This window comes from Lissotriton vulgaris, chromosome 7 (genome assembly GCF_964263255.1).
Source record: "Lissotriton vulgaris chromosome 7, aLisVul1.2, whole genome shotgun sequence".
Classification (NCBI taxonomy): Eukaryota; Metazoa; Chordata; class Amphibia; order Caudata; family Salamandridae; genus Lissotriton; species Lissotriton vulgaris.
This window is the reverse complement of record NC_141695.1, coordinates 1,611,276,844-1,611,290,127: the sequence shown is the minus strand read 5'-3', so window position 1 is coordinate 1,611,290,127 and position 13,284 is coordinate 1,611,276,844. Positions and strand designations below refer to the sequence as shown.

The following is a 13,284-nucleotide window of genomic DNA, read 5'->3' as shown; positions in this document are numbered from 1 at the left end:
TTAGCACTTGCTGTGTTGAAGTGCTTTTTCAGCGAGTAGCACAATATTCTGGAACCCATAGTGTTAGTGGTAAATCAGTATAGTGAAATATGAAATAATTTGAGTGGTGGATATGTTAGTCAGGTATTTGCATCAAGAAGGATAGCGAAGGAGAAGAAGAGGTAAAAAGGTTGGTATTTATATAGCGCTTGTTACCTCTGGTGAGGTGTTGAAGTGCTTTTTGAGCAATATGACATACAGATAACCCTATTTATCCCTGGGGTAGAGTACGGTAGTGTCTACAACAGCACCCCTAAGAGCCTCAATAAATGCTGCAGCAAGACTTGTCACTGGCTCGAAAAGAAGTGCCCATATTTCCCCAGACCTAAAAGCCTTGAATTGGTTACCACTTGAAGCCAAAATTCACCTAAAAATAGCGTGCATGACGCATAAGGCTATACATCACAAGACACCCAGCTACCTCACACAGAAGTTGACGATCTCTGGTGGGACAAGATCCTCAAGAAGTGCAGAAAATGTGCTACTGAAACCGCAAAGGTTCAACAGGAAGAAAACATACAAACGAACCTTCTCTGGGATGGCGCCCAGGATATGGAATACACTTTCCCCTGAAACCAGACTGAATGCCTCTACCGCATCTTTCAAAAAGGAAGTAAAAGCGATATTCATGGCAAAATTCACCTGATCATAGACTACAGAAAATCAGAGATCAATCGTACCCTTTCTAGTATTCCTGCTTCTACAAGGGTCCATCCAGACATTCTTGTCACTTTACCTGACCACTACTTGATTCAATAGATATGTTTTGCTTTTTGCACGCTATTCTTCTCTTTGCACAAATTGTTTGTATATGTGATCTACTCTCATTTAGCCGTTTGTATAATTAGCTTGACCTAATGTGCCTCCCTTTGCACAAACTCTTTTGTATATGTGAGCTACTTTCAATTATCCTTTTTAGGTCTCGCTATTCGATGCGCATGCGCATCGAGCTTGCGAGCATATAGGGCTTTAACCAGAGTTAAACTAACCCGGCGATTTTGTGCTGTGCCCGTGGCTTTTAGGTCAATGCGCAAGCGCATTGACCTAAAATGCGCGTGCACATCACCAAATCGCCGTCTGTTCCCTCTCCCCGCTCCGCCCCCTCCCCTGCCCGCCGTGTCGCATTTCTCCTCCCCCCTCCCCTTCTCTCTCTTCCCTCTGTCTTGTTTATTTATTTTTTTACCCGCTCCGCCCCCTCCCCTGCCCGCTGTGTCGCATTTCTCCTCAACCCTCCCCTTCTCTCTCTTCCCTCCGCCCATTGGTCACCTACTCTCACACAATCTGCTTATTTCCACCCCAGTGGTTTTTGTAGTCTTGACTGTTCATCTCATCCCTCTCTCTCACACGCTCCTGTGTGGGCTGTGGGCACATCAGGACAGGTCTGTGAGGGGCGTGCACACTGCACTATAGGTGCACTATCATCTATTGCCAGCTCAGACATATGGAATGTCTCCAGCCGTGAATTCACCTCTTTGACATGTTGGGTGCACTTCTTTTCGTACAGCCCTGTTGAGGCTTCAGTAGGTTTGGTCTGAACACGTCACGGGCAGCATGCCAGGGTGCAACGATCATTATAGCTGTACGTCGCGCACAATGTCTGACCGCCCCAGGAATCGGGTGTGTACGCCTCTTTGTGTTCTCTGCACTCAGGTCTGGCTCATGTTGCGCTGTATGTTGCAAACTGTTTCAGTTGTGCAGAGGCTGTGTTCTTTCGGTGCATTCGCCTTTTTCCTTGTGTTTTTCAGTTGCGTACTGCTCTGTGTGTAGTCTTTGCATTTGATGCACGCTGGTTTGGTTTTGTATGGGCTGTGTGTTCTTTATGTGCACACTGCACTGGCTTAGTGCCTCGTCTTTGCATTTGATGCACGCTGGTTTTGTTTTGTATGGGCTGTGTGTTCTTTAGGTGCACACTGCTCTGGCTGTGTGCAGTATTTGCATTTGATGTACGCTGTATTGATTTTGTGTGGGCTGTGTGTTCTTTAGGTGCACGCTGACCTGGCTCTGTCTTTACCGTCTTTGCATTTGATTTGCTCTAGTTTTGTATTGGCTGTGTAGTGTTTAGGTGTATGCTTATTTATCCCTGTGTGCATTTGTGCATGCTGCTTTAGCGGTGTACTAGCTCTGAAACAGGGTGCAGCAAAAGCAGTTTTTCATAAGCTGTGTGTTCTTTAGGTTAGAGCGTCCTAAATTTTAGAATGACAACCATTGCGACTCACCTAGGTTTAATGGACATGTGGTGTGCCCCCCCCCCCATGTCATTTTTTCTAATACTGCTACATTTATTATTAAATAGCAATATCGAAAATCTAATTGCTTGCATATGCTGGGACTTTTTCAACTCGACTAAACTGGCGCACGATCCACCTGTGGGTCACACAACCCACTGTTTAGGAAATGCTGGTTTGGCTGCATGCTGCTTAATCCCTGTGTACTTTGATGCACACTGCTCGTGTTATGTGTACTGTCGGAACTATTAATGCATGCTGCTTCAGTTGTGCATAGGCTGTGTGTTCTTTAGGTGCACGGTGCTCATGTTCTGTGTGAACTGTCTCTGCATTTGATACATGCTGTTTCGGTTGTGTATGGGCTGTGTTTGTTTTTGGTGCACGCTGCTCTGACTGTGTGCACTGTCCACCACATCCACCATCATCTCCACCATCACCTCCACATCCACCACGACATCCACCTTCACATCCACCGTGACATCCACCGCCACATCCACCACCACCACATCCACCACATCCACCACATCCACCACCACCACATCCACCACCACCACCACATCCACCACCACCGCATCCACCCCCACCGCATGCACCACCACCACCACATGCACCACCACTACCACACCCACCGCCACTTCATCCACCACCACATCCACTACAACCACCACCCCATCCACCGCATCCACCACCGCATCCACCACCGCATCCACCACCGCATCCACCACCACATCCACCACCACATCCACCATCACCACCACATCCACCATCACCACCACATCCACCATCACATCCACCACCACATCCACCACCACATCCACCACCACATCCACCACCACATCCACCACCACATCCACCATCACATCCACCATGAAATCCACCGCCACATCCACCACCACCACCACCACCACATCCACCACCACCACCACCACCACATCCACCACCACCACCACCACATCCACCACCACCACCACATCCACCACCACCACCACATCCACCACCACCACCACATCCACCACCACTTCCACCACCACCACATCCACCACCACCACCACATCCACCACCACATCCACCACCAGGTGCAAATGCAATGTTCTTGGATTTTCGTCACAATAAAATACACTGAACATAATCTTCACAAAATTAAATTACAAACGTTTAAGCTATTGCCATTTATAAATTACAATAAATTTTATTTAAGTATTAATTATTTACAAAATTAAAAGCCATTGTTATTTGCAATATCAATACATCTAAGTCACGTAAAGACAACACACATTGCATTACAAATGCTATAGGTGTCACATTTGCGAAAGTTAAAACTATTGACATTGTAACTGACAAAGCTATTACTTTTGCTATTTTCAAAACCAACACCTAAATAAAAAAAGTGTCATTTACAATACCAATTGCTCAAACTTTCCTAATGCGAGACCTATTGCATTTCCAATGCTTGTTTATAATTAGCTTGACCTAATGTAAAGCACTTTAATAATCTTGTTCGTGCTATATAAGACCTTCAAAATAAATAAAATCAAAATAAAAGAGCAAGATCCTCTCAAAGAAAATGCCTCCCTTTCTACTCATGCCGTCAGGCACGACAACAATTCAAACTAGGCAAAGTGAATTTGGAGGGAGTCACAAATTATAAATACCTTGGCCTAAGTATTGATAGCAGATTTAACTTTAAAACACATAATGATTGTTTAATGAAGAAAGGAAATGGATTGATATATGCTTTTTGCTCTATATCGAAGAGCTTAAGCGGTCCATCTTTCAAACCATTACTGGCTGTTGTTAAAGCAAAGCTCTTGTCGATTTTAGCCTATGCTACTGTTGGAGGGAGTCACAAATTATAAATACCTTGGCCTAAGTATTGATAGCAGATTTAACTTTAAAACACATAATGATTGTTTAATGAAGAAAGGAAATGGATTGATATATGCTTTTTGCTCTATATCGAAGAGCTTACGCGGTCCATCTTTCAAACCATTACTGGCTGTTGTTAAAGCAAAGCTCTTGTCGATTTTAGCCTATGCTACTGTTGGAGGGAGTCACAAATTATAAATACCTTGGCCTAAGTATTGATAGCAGATTTAACTTTAAAACACATAATGATTGTTTAATGAAGAAAGGAAATGGATTGATATATGCTTTTTGCTCTATATCGAAGAGCTTAAGCGGTCCATCTCTCAAACCATTACTGGCTGTTGTTAAAGCAAAGCTCTTGTCGATTTTAGCCTATGCTACTGAAGTTCAACATGGCAAGGAAGTAGCAGTTCCTCAGAGAATCAAATTAAGGCATATAGAACAGTATTTGCTCTACCGAGAAATTCTTCCCCTGAGCAGATTCGCCTAGAGTTTGGCTTACTGCAGCAAGGTCTAGCAAGAATGTATGCGACAATAAAACTGTGGTATAAAATTTGGTCAAGCTACCAGAATCCGCTTAATAGCGCCATTTGAGAAGCTCAAGAGAGTAATCCACGAGCAGCTTATCATAAATATTTGCAGCTATCAATAAAGGTAACAAAGGTGTCGGACTTATGGAACTTGAATTTACCATTCACAACATTTCGACGAATAATAAAGCAGCAAAAAGATACTAGTTAACGGAGGACATATTTATATTCAGTAAGCGCTCCCATGCCTGGATGGTACTTCAATCCTATACAATTTTACAACCAGCGGCTTATTTGGACTTAACATATTCTGTTCATTTAAAAAGGAAATTGCTAGCAATACGCCTTGGGGCACTACCAACTAATGCTGATCAACCCCTCTGGAAATATAGTGGTCCGCCGTCATGTACATTATGTGGTGCTCCAAAGCAGGACTTTGTTCACCTGATCTGTATATGTCCAGTTTTAAAACTAAATCGTCTTTTATTGTTAAAAAATCCTTTTAAAGATAGGGGCATACGCACCTGCAGATCTGCTATATTAAAGTGTCTTTTATCCACATGACCCGCAACGTAACTGTAGATTGGTAAAGTTTTTACTTTTCTATGAAAAATTGATTTGACCTAGCATTTTAAATGGTCCTTTAGTAAAGAGATGAAACTTTGGATACATGGCTCAATTATTGTTGTATACAATTGGAACTGGTTTCTGCAGCTGACAACCAGTAAGTGTAATAGGTATATATACTTGTGCCAACACGGTCTTGATACGGTATCATCAAAAGCTGTAAATTTCATTAATGGTAATTAATGGTTTTAATATGTACAGTATATGTTCATTTGCAGACTGATTCATTTTATTGGAATTGTTATGGTTTTAATTAACTTAAACAATAAAAATACATTTACATTTACTCATGCATTTATGGACTTGCTGTGTGTGTGTGTTGTAGAAGATATAAAAACATTGACAACTCTACAGATAAACATCAGGAAACCGGGATGCTGTCAGTGAGACACTCATCACTGACACATATACTGAGTGGCAGATCATGAGTTTGAATACCAGAAAGGCTGACTCGGGCCTTATTTTTTCTGAGTAACAGAGAATTTTGAAGATGGAGCTTCTAAGTTTCATTACCTTGAAATATATAGCAGCAGTGTAAAATGGATTTGCAAATTTTAGTACAATGATTATTAATCTTTGATTGAGGAGTTGATATTACATGTTTTTGATTGACACTCTATTACTTTTGATTCTTGACTAGCCACCAAAGCTGAACTCCTTCCCATGTCCCGTCTGTAATCGAGTCTACCCAATGCAAAAGAGACTGACACAGCACCTGAAGACTCACAGTACAGAAAAACCACATATGTGTGATAAGGTGGGTACTTTGATAGCTTAGTGTTTCAAGAATGTTGTTCAAGGGAGAAGAACCAGCTCTGGGTATGGGTAATGTAATGTGTCTGTTGCTTCAGCAGCTAAGGTGTATTACGTGTTTTAGCTCTACAGCTTTAGACCTTTAATGCTTTATCATGCTCTTTGGATAGCCTCATTTCAAGCTGGGAGTCTTGTTAAAAATATGAAACATGGTATGTCTTCAAATAAAAGCCATTCAAAGCGTAATGTTAGCTGAGCTCACCTTTATCCATACTTGCATGTATGAAGTGATACACTAGACTCTAGCATATCACTTTATATTTTTACTTCTAATCCATGGTCTCACTTTGGGGGTAAATCCAGTGCTTTAACTGAGTCCACCAATCGTTCATGCTAGGATCTGTTTGCTGTGTTTTGCGCTGCTCCCACGAATCAAGCGAAGGATAACAACTTAATTTTTACCTGCCACTTCCAAACTCCTTCATATTTACAGAGCCGGTTTATTTCACCTTTACATTGTGCTTTTTAATCTGTACATATACTTCATTGTTATGCTAATATTATTTAATTTTCTAAACCGTTGCAGACTCCCTGAGTAGGCGTTGCAGTCCCCAGGTCGACAATTGCTGTTGTATGGTGACTAAGAGATATTTCATGGCCGGTTTAATTATAACGTCCTCCTTCATCATCATGGTTCAAAGATGAAGTCCTACCAGCCCATCTAACAGTGAAAACTGATGATCACTGGGTGCTGCCTAAGAGGCACATCAATGAACGTTTGCGTTACCACTGTTGTTCCCCCTCCATGGGAAGGTCTTAGTCATTGGCCTTATTTCTTGATTCTTGCTTCAATGTTGACTTTGGACCTAGACATTGTAGAGATTCTGCACTAGATTCAGTTCCGGCTCTTGAAACAAAGCTGATGATCCTCTTCTGGCTTTTCCAGCTCTTGGCACTAATAGCATGCAGATGGCAGCCTACCATCAGGTAATATTTGACGTCTTCTACAGATACTATGCTCCCATCCCTGTTTTGCACCTCAGAGCCCCATGGAGCCATGTGACACTATTCTGGTGCAGGGCAAACTGATACCACTGACGAAGGTCTTGGTGTTTGCTCCACAGTCGGCATCAGTGCTGTCCCTGGTACCATCATTGTCTTCTTCGGATATGTTGCACACTTCAGCAAATTTTCCAAAGACTGGTTCTATCCTGGTCATGTTACGTGGCACAGCAGTTACCAGAGGGTGCTCTTTACAGTCATTTGCTTCCTTGGTAGTATGTTGACCGGTTTGGGGACCTCTGGTCCCCATTGAAATGGCAAACATTGTTTATCATGTCCACAATAATAGTATTGATGTGGACCATCTGCGCCCCCTACTTTGGAGCAGACCCTTGCAACTACTTGACTCTGCAAAGTGCAGCTATTCTAAACACATCTTCAGGATTGGACTAAAAATGTCATTTGAGTCTCCCACTGAAGAACTTGCCTTGGTCACAGCAGATGCTCTTCATCTGCCATTGACTGTGTAAAACAACAAGTAGGACTTGCTCACAGAGATTCTTGCAATCTACCTGTTCGACAGTCAAACAGTTGCTCCCGGCGGTGTACCAATAGGTCACCCGCTACTACCACTCAGTGCCTGGGTCTCAAAATTTCGAATGTGTATTCCTTCCCATAGACTTGTGGTTCATGCATTCCCTTACTCCAAGCAGAACTATGAAACTCTCCACACTTCCTCTGCCAGCATCAAGTAAAAAAAAACAGATTGAGGCAATGGAGAAGAGGGGCTTTTCTTTTGGGGGCCTTGCCCTTTGTTTCACAAATGCAATATGCCTACTAATTTTCTACTTCCATGCTGTGTATGAAATGGAGAAATGTGGCATATTGATTCTTTCTGATCATCTTTGTGATCATTGTGCGAAAGTTATGCTCCATGAGGAAGATGCGACAAAACAAATCCTAATCTCTGGCTTGGACACAGTGATTCAGTGTTGTAGTCCATGGCTGTTCCATTGGCTTCTGCTACCATGCTTGGATCTCCTCCACTGGGTTTTTGGATGATGTCCAAGAGAAACCTATGAACATGCCCTTTGACAATGCTCCCCCTTTTCAGTGACAAGGCAGGCTCGGGCCTGGCGTGCTTCAAGCAGTCCATATCCTGGGAACTGGCTTCACTTATATACCAGTTCCACTAGCAGTCCTAAAATTTCATGGACCTCATCCATGGTCCCCCCTTTTAATGGTGTCAGCCCTCGCAGTTTCTTAAAGATCTCTGTGTGAAACTCAACTCCCTTGAAACCGCCCCACATCAATGAAATATGGTGTACCACAAAAATCCATCCTTTCACCTTAACTATTCAGTATGTACATCGAACCTCCGGCTACATTCTTCAAGAAAATTCCATATTTATTCTTTCATATGCTGATGACAAAGTTTTACCTGTGATTGTCTGACCTGGCCAACATATTAACTCTTAAGTCTATCATCAGTAAACTAGCAAACTTGGCGCAATCGCTCTCTCTGAAACTGACAGAATTCCTGCTCTTATTCTCTACTCACTCCCCTCCCCCGTACAGAGGTGCATGACCATTCTGCATCCTCTAGGCATCTGCCAATGCCAGGTAGAGTGTGCAGAGATGCTTGGCTTCACAATAGGCTGAAACCTTACCCTAAATCGTCACATTGCCAAAATTACTACATGTACATCCTAACAACATCCTTTTGCTCAAGAACTACAACCCACCATCCTGCATACAGACATCAGGCCCAAAGTACTTCTACTCATTCATCTAGATGACAGAAATGCTCCAGGGGAGCTTCAAATATCCCTCTTTAATGGTGTTCTTAGATTGACAGTTGAGAGCAACGCAAGTACAGCAAAAAATAGTATGGACACATGGTGGCCTTATTCCAAGAACTAGTATTTGCTTATAAAAAGAGAGCATGCATTAGAAGTAAAAAATATAACCTAGCATATCTCTTTGTCTTTTCTAAATAAAACCACATTTTGAAATGCTCCAATATGTGCATTCAAATAAAAATTTTGATATTGGGTATCATTTTGTTTATGATTTTGTGTATCTTTTTGTTTGTAGATTAAACATAATATTACATATTTTGTCCAATTGTTTGATGTATACTTTTTTCTGTATTTTTCTGTATTATTAATTTGGGGGGTTTCAAATCATAGAATATGCTTAGCCCAATTTGGGGGGTTTAAAATCATAGAATATGCTTAGCCCGGGGTCTAAGACTTTCACTTGTCATTCTGTGGGAGCCCACAGAAATAAAAGAACTACTGCCCTAGAAACCTGTGTTACTTATAAACATCTCTGCTGCCTGGTGGCTAGGTAAGGGCTATGTATTTATATGTTAAATAAAGTGAGCTATTCGCCTCTCCAGGCTTCTATGGAAGTGTGCTTTATTTGTCACTTTTTTGTTCCACGTGCTTACACAAATAGTGCCAAGATTCTGAACAAAGTAGGCGCTAGCCAGAAGAGTCACTGTGTTAGAAGGAGGTATGGGCAAGACTGAGTTCAGAGCACCCCACTCACCCCTCTCGTGGGACTTTTGTTGGAAGACAGCTGGTTACGTATTACGATACCTGGGTATTCAAAGTTTCACATTGGATAATAGTCAAATATCATGGCAAGCTATACAAGTTAACAGTCTGGCGAACCACCCTTACAAGAAAAAACCTAATTTTTCAGGGGGTGGAAATATTGCTGAAAGAAAGGACATAATATGCATTTCCAAGTAGAGTTGTATACTATGCACCACTAATTCCATGAACATTTGTCATTTGGTGTATAATAATGATTCAAGAGGTGGTTTATGTGGTGTATAGTTTATGGATACTTGTGTAATATCCCGTGAGGAGGCTAGAAGTACGTAGTTGTTTGTACTGAGTCAAGAAGTACAACTAGTTTTTAAGTGTTTATGGGGTTGCAGTTGTATTGTAGAGGGGTATTGTAGGGAGCAAATGACATGGCAAACACAGAGAGCATCTGTGTAACATGCAGCTTTGATACTCTCTTTCAGTGTGGGAAATCTTTTAAAAAGCGCTACACCTTCAAGATGCACTTGTTGACACATATCCAGGTGATTGGTAACAGCAGGTAAGAGTTGTTCAAGTCCAAGTCACTTGCTTTATTTTTGTGCCCCCCTCAAGAGTGCTTTTCTTGCCGGATAATTACATAATCTGCCTTTATAGTGGTTTCTAGCTTTCTTTCATGGCTTTGTCTTCTATTCATGCATTGTCATTGTGTTACTTACTTTCCTAACGAGCTCTTCCTGTATACTTATGTTATTGCTTGCTTCGCCAGCCTCCTTTCTCATAAGTCTCTCCTGGTGTGTAGCATTGTCACCCTCGTCATTTACACATTTTGTCATCTCTGGGTGGTCTTCTTGTTTCATGCCTGTTTTTTCTGTCTCACCCACTTTCCCCTGGAATCCTGATCTCCTCGTTCTGCGGAGATATTGTGTTTAGGTTTTATTGTGTTATAAAGACTGTTGTTGAGGTGCTATCTTTTTTCTCTGTGTCCCAAATCACCTTTAATGGTGTGCTATGCATGTTTGGTTGTATCAGTGCCTACCATTTCTCTTTTTTCCAAGCACCTTGCTCGTGCGCCATTTTTCTTGGTCAGCTGTTCCATTGCTGTGGTATCATTGTTTTTATTTTCTTGGTCTCCAGTGTCCTTACCTGGTGATTTCTTTTGGGTGGTGATTCCAATGCCATCTTTTTGTGCTTCAACGCCTTCGAGTTCTCATCTTATTTCTTCATATTGCCTTTTTTAATTCACCAGTGGTTTTTTTTTACATACTTTGTGCGGCTGCCTCATTGCCTGTCTTTTCTCTTTCTCCCAGTCTCTGCTTTTGTTATGCCTACTATATTACTTATTGTTGTTATGTAATGTAAAGTACTTGTCCTTTTCTGGTATGAGATTTGAAGCCCACTCTATGTAGTTTTGTTTCTCTGCAACTGACGGGCGTTTCCCCTAATCCTTGAATATGCACGGGCAACCACGCCCTATCACAGGTGATGGTCCCCAATAACTAGGACACTGTATGCCTAGTCTGAAACTGAAAGCTGGGCTTTCAAACCTCAATTATTTGCGAAAATACCCTTTGCACACAGCAAAGAAAACTAGTACGGTTGTGTCTATGTTGACACACATATAAAGGAGAACAAAGCTAACAGAAACAAAGCAGGGGTTTCCTGTACAGTATTACAACAGTTGAGTCTTTTAAGTTTTACTTTTTTCAAAATCAGCCAGCCGACACGTGTTTCATCGCTTACGGAAAAGTATTTCCGCGACTCCTCAGGGCTGCGGAATGGGTTAGCGATCGGCATGGGTGCAGGTAGATCCTCTTGCGGGTCACGACTGGAACACAGCGACCCGTGAGAGGATCTACCTGCACCTATGCCGATCGCTAACAGCAACTATCCGTGGAGTTATCCGCTCCCTGATTACCTGATAACCGTCTCTCCGGGCTTACAGCCATTTTCAAGACTACTCTTGCGTCAACTTTTAAATCCACGTTATTCCTTTAAAAAGTGCCAAGACAGAGTCTCTGAAGTGAAGGGACCCTGACATCCTTTTGACAACACACAACAAAGTGTATCTCTTTCGGCAGCTTACTTCTACCTAGAAACCATGCACTAAGTCACGGGCCCTGCCGGGTCGGAATTATCACCGGCGGAGCGACTTCCTTTCTATTTCTTGCCTCAACTGCAGCCCTGAGGAGTCGCGGAAATACTTTTCCAAATGCGATGAAACACTTGTCGGCTGGCTGGTTTAGAAAAAAGAAAAAATTAAGACTCAACTGTTGTAATACTGTACAGGAAACCCCTGTGTTGTTTCTGTTAGTTTTGTTCTCCTTTATATGTGTGTCAACATAAACACAACCATACTAGTTTTCTTTGCTGTGTGCATAGGGTATTTTCGCAAAATTTGAGTAGTGTGTCGGTTGGTTGCTGACACACATTTGAGCGGTTATAGGGTCTTTGCCGCTCACCCAGTTACACCACACCCCTACTTTTGTAAGATATGATTTGCATCTACCTCTAGCAGAGCGCCTTAATTTTACTCTGAAACCAAAAAACCCTTTCTCCTGCTTGTACTTTCAAACCTCCATAACTGTCCGGGTAGGATAGACATGAAGACGCAAATTATCACAGTTTCAATAAAGATGTGAATGTCAATCTCCCCTTAAATCAGGACTCCCATGTGCTGCTGCCAGAAGAAGACCAAACCAGGGAAACTGGCTGATACTAAACAGACACATTTGTCCCTCGAGAGAGCAGTCATTTCTTTTTCATATTAAGCTTAAATACTAGAGAACCTATGTAGAAAATAAGAACGAAGGGAGAAAGGAAGGAAGGGGAGATATGAATGAGGCAAAGCAATATAAGGGATGGGGGAAATATCCTAACCTTTTCTTTGTTCCAGTTCCATGGATCTAAAACCACTTTGTGATTATCCAATTGTCTTTTTGGGGAGTTTCAGGTTTAAGTGTGAGTTCTGTGATGTTATCTGTAATGACAAGAAGGCTTTGCTGAACCACCAGCTAACTCACATGAACGATAAACCCTACAAATGCAGTTTCTGCAAATACTGCACCTTCCGTGAAGACTTCCTTGTGTCTCATCTTGCTGTGAAGCACACAGGTATGTTTTAGACTTCCTTCCATATTTACCCCTCAAGCTGGCATAATGTAATATCTTTAACTGATAATGTGGATCAATAAAATGGTGCATCTTATTAGATAGATCCTCTGTTTCAATGCCTGGGCTTTCGTATCTGGAAATTTGTTTATCAGTGATGTGTACAGTGCCCATTTATACCACCTCTTGCTAGACTTTTGGATCTTGTTGCGTTTGGAGCACTTTCTCATTTTTCGAAATAGAGACAAACAAGCACAGTGAAACAACCTATAGACCCCATAGCAGATAATATCCATGTGTTTATTGAGGGCTTGGTTTGATCTTCACCGATACCCAGGTTGATCCATGATGTATGTTGAACAGGTTTCTCCTCTGCACATGCAATTTCAAGACTATAATCAATATATCCAAACTAACACATGCACTTTTGATGTACCATGAAATCAAATATAGAAAAGTATGCTACCTTTATGAATTGCCTATATGCTGAACCTGTGAAAACGCACTAGTCTGAATCCCACAAGTATTGTGCACGAGACACGGGTAGCTCATACCTAACATCACAGGCGTGTT

At 42.0% G+C, this 13,284-nt stretch overlaps 1 protein-coding gene across 2 annotated transcripts in view; it reads left to right on the top strand.

The window, feature by feature from the left end:
* Positions 1–13,284, top strand: part of ZNF335 (zinc finger protein 335) — a 256,077-nt gene that overhangs the window by 123,778 nt on the left and 119,015 nt on the right. For both annotated transcript variants that reach the window (XM_086932542.1, XM_086932540.1), the window contains exons 12-14: positions 5,928–6,044; positions 10,086–10,162; positions 12,554–12,714. In XM_086932542.1, the coding sequence (XP_086788668.1) occupies positions 5,928–6,044; positions 10,086–10,162; positions 12,554–12,714 (355 nt within the window). The remainder of the gene's footprint in view (positions 1–5,927; positions 6,045–10,085; positions 10,163–12,553; positions 12,715–13,284) is intronic.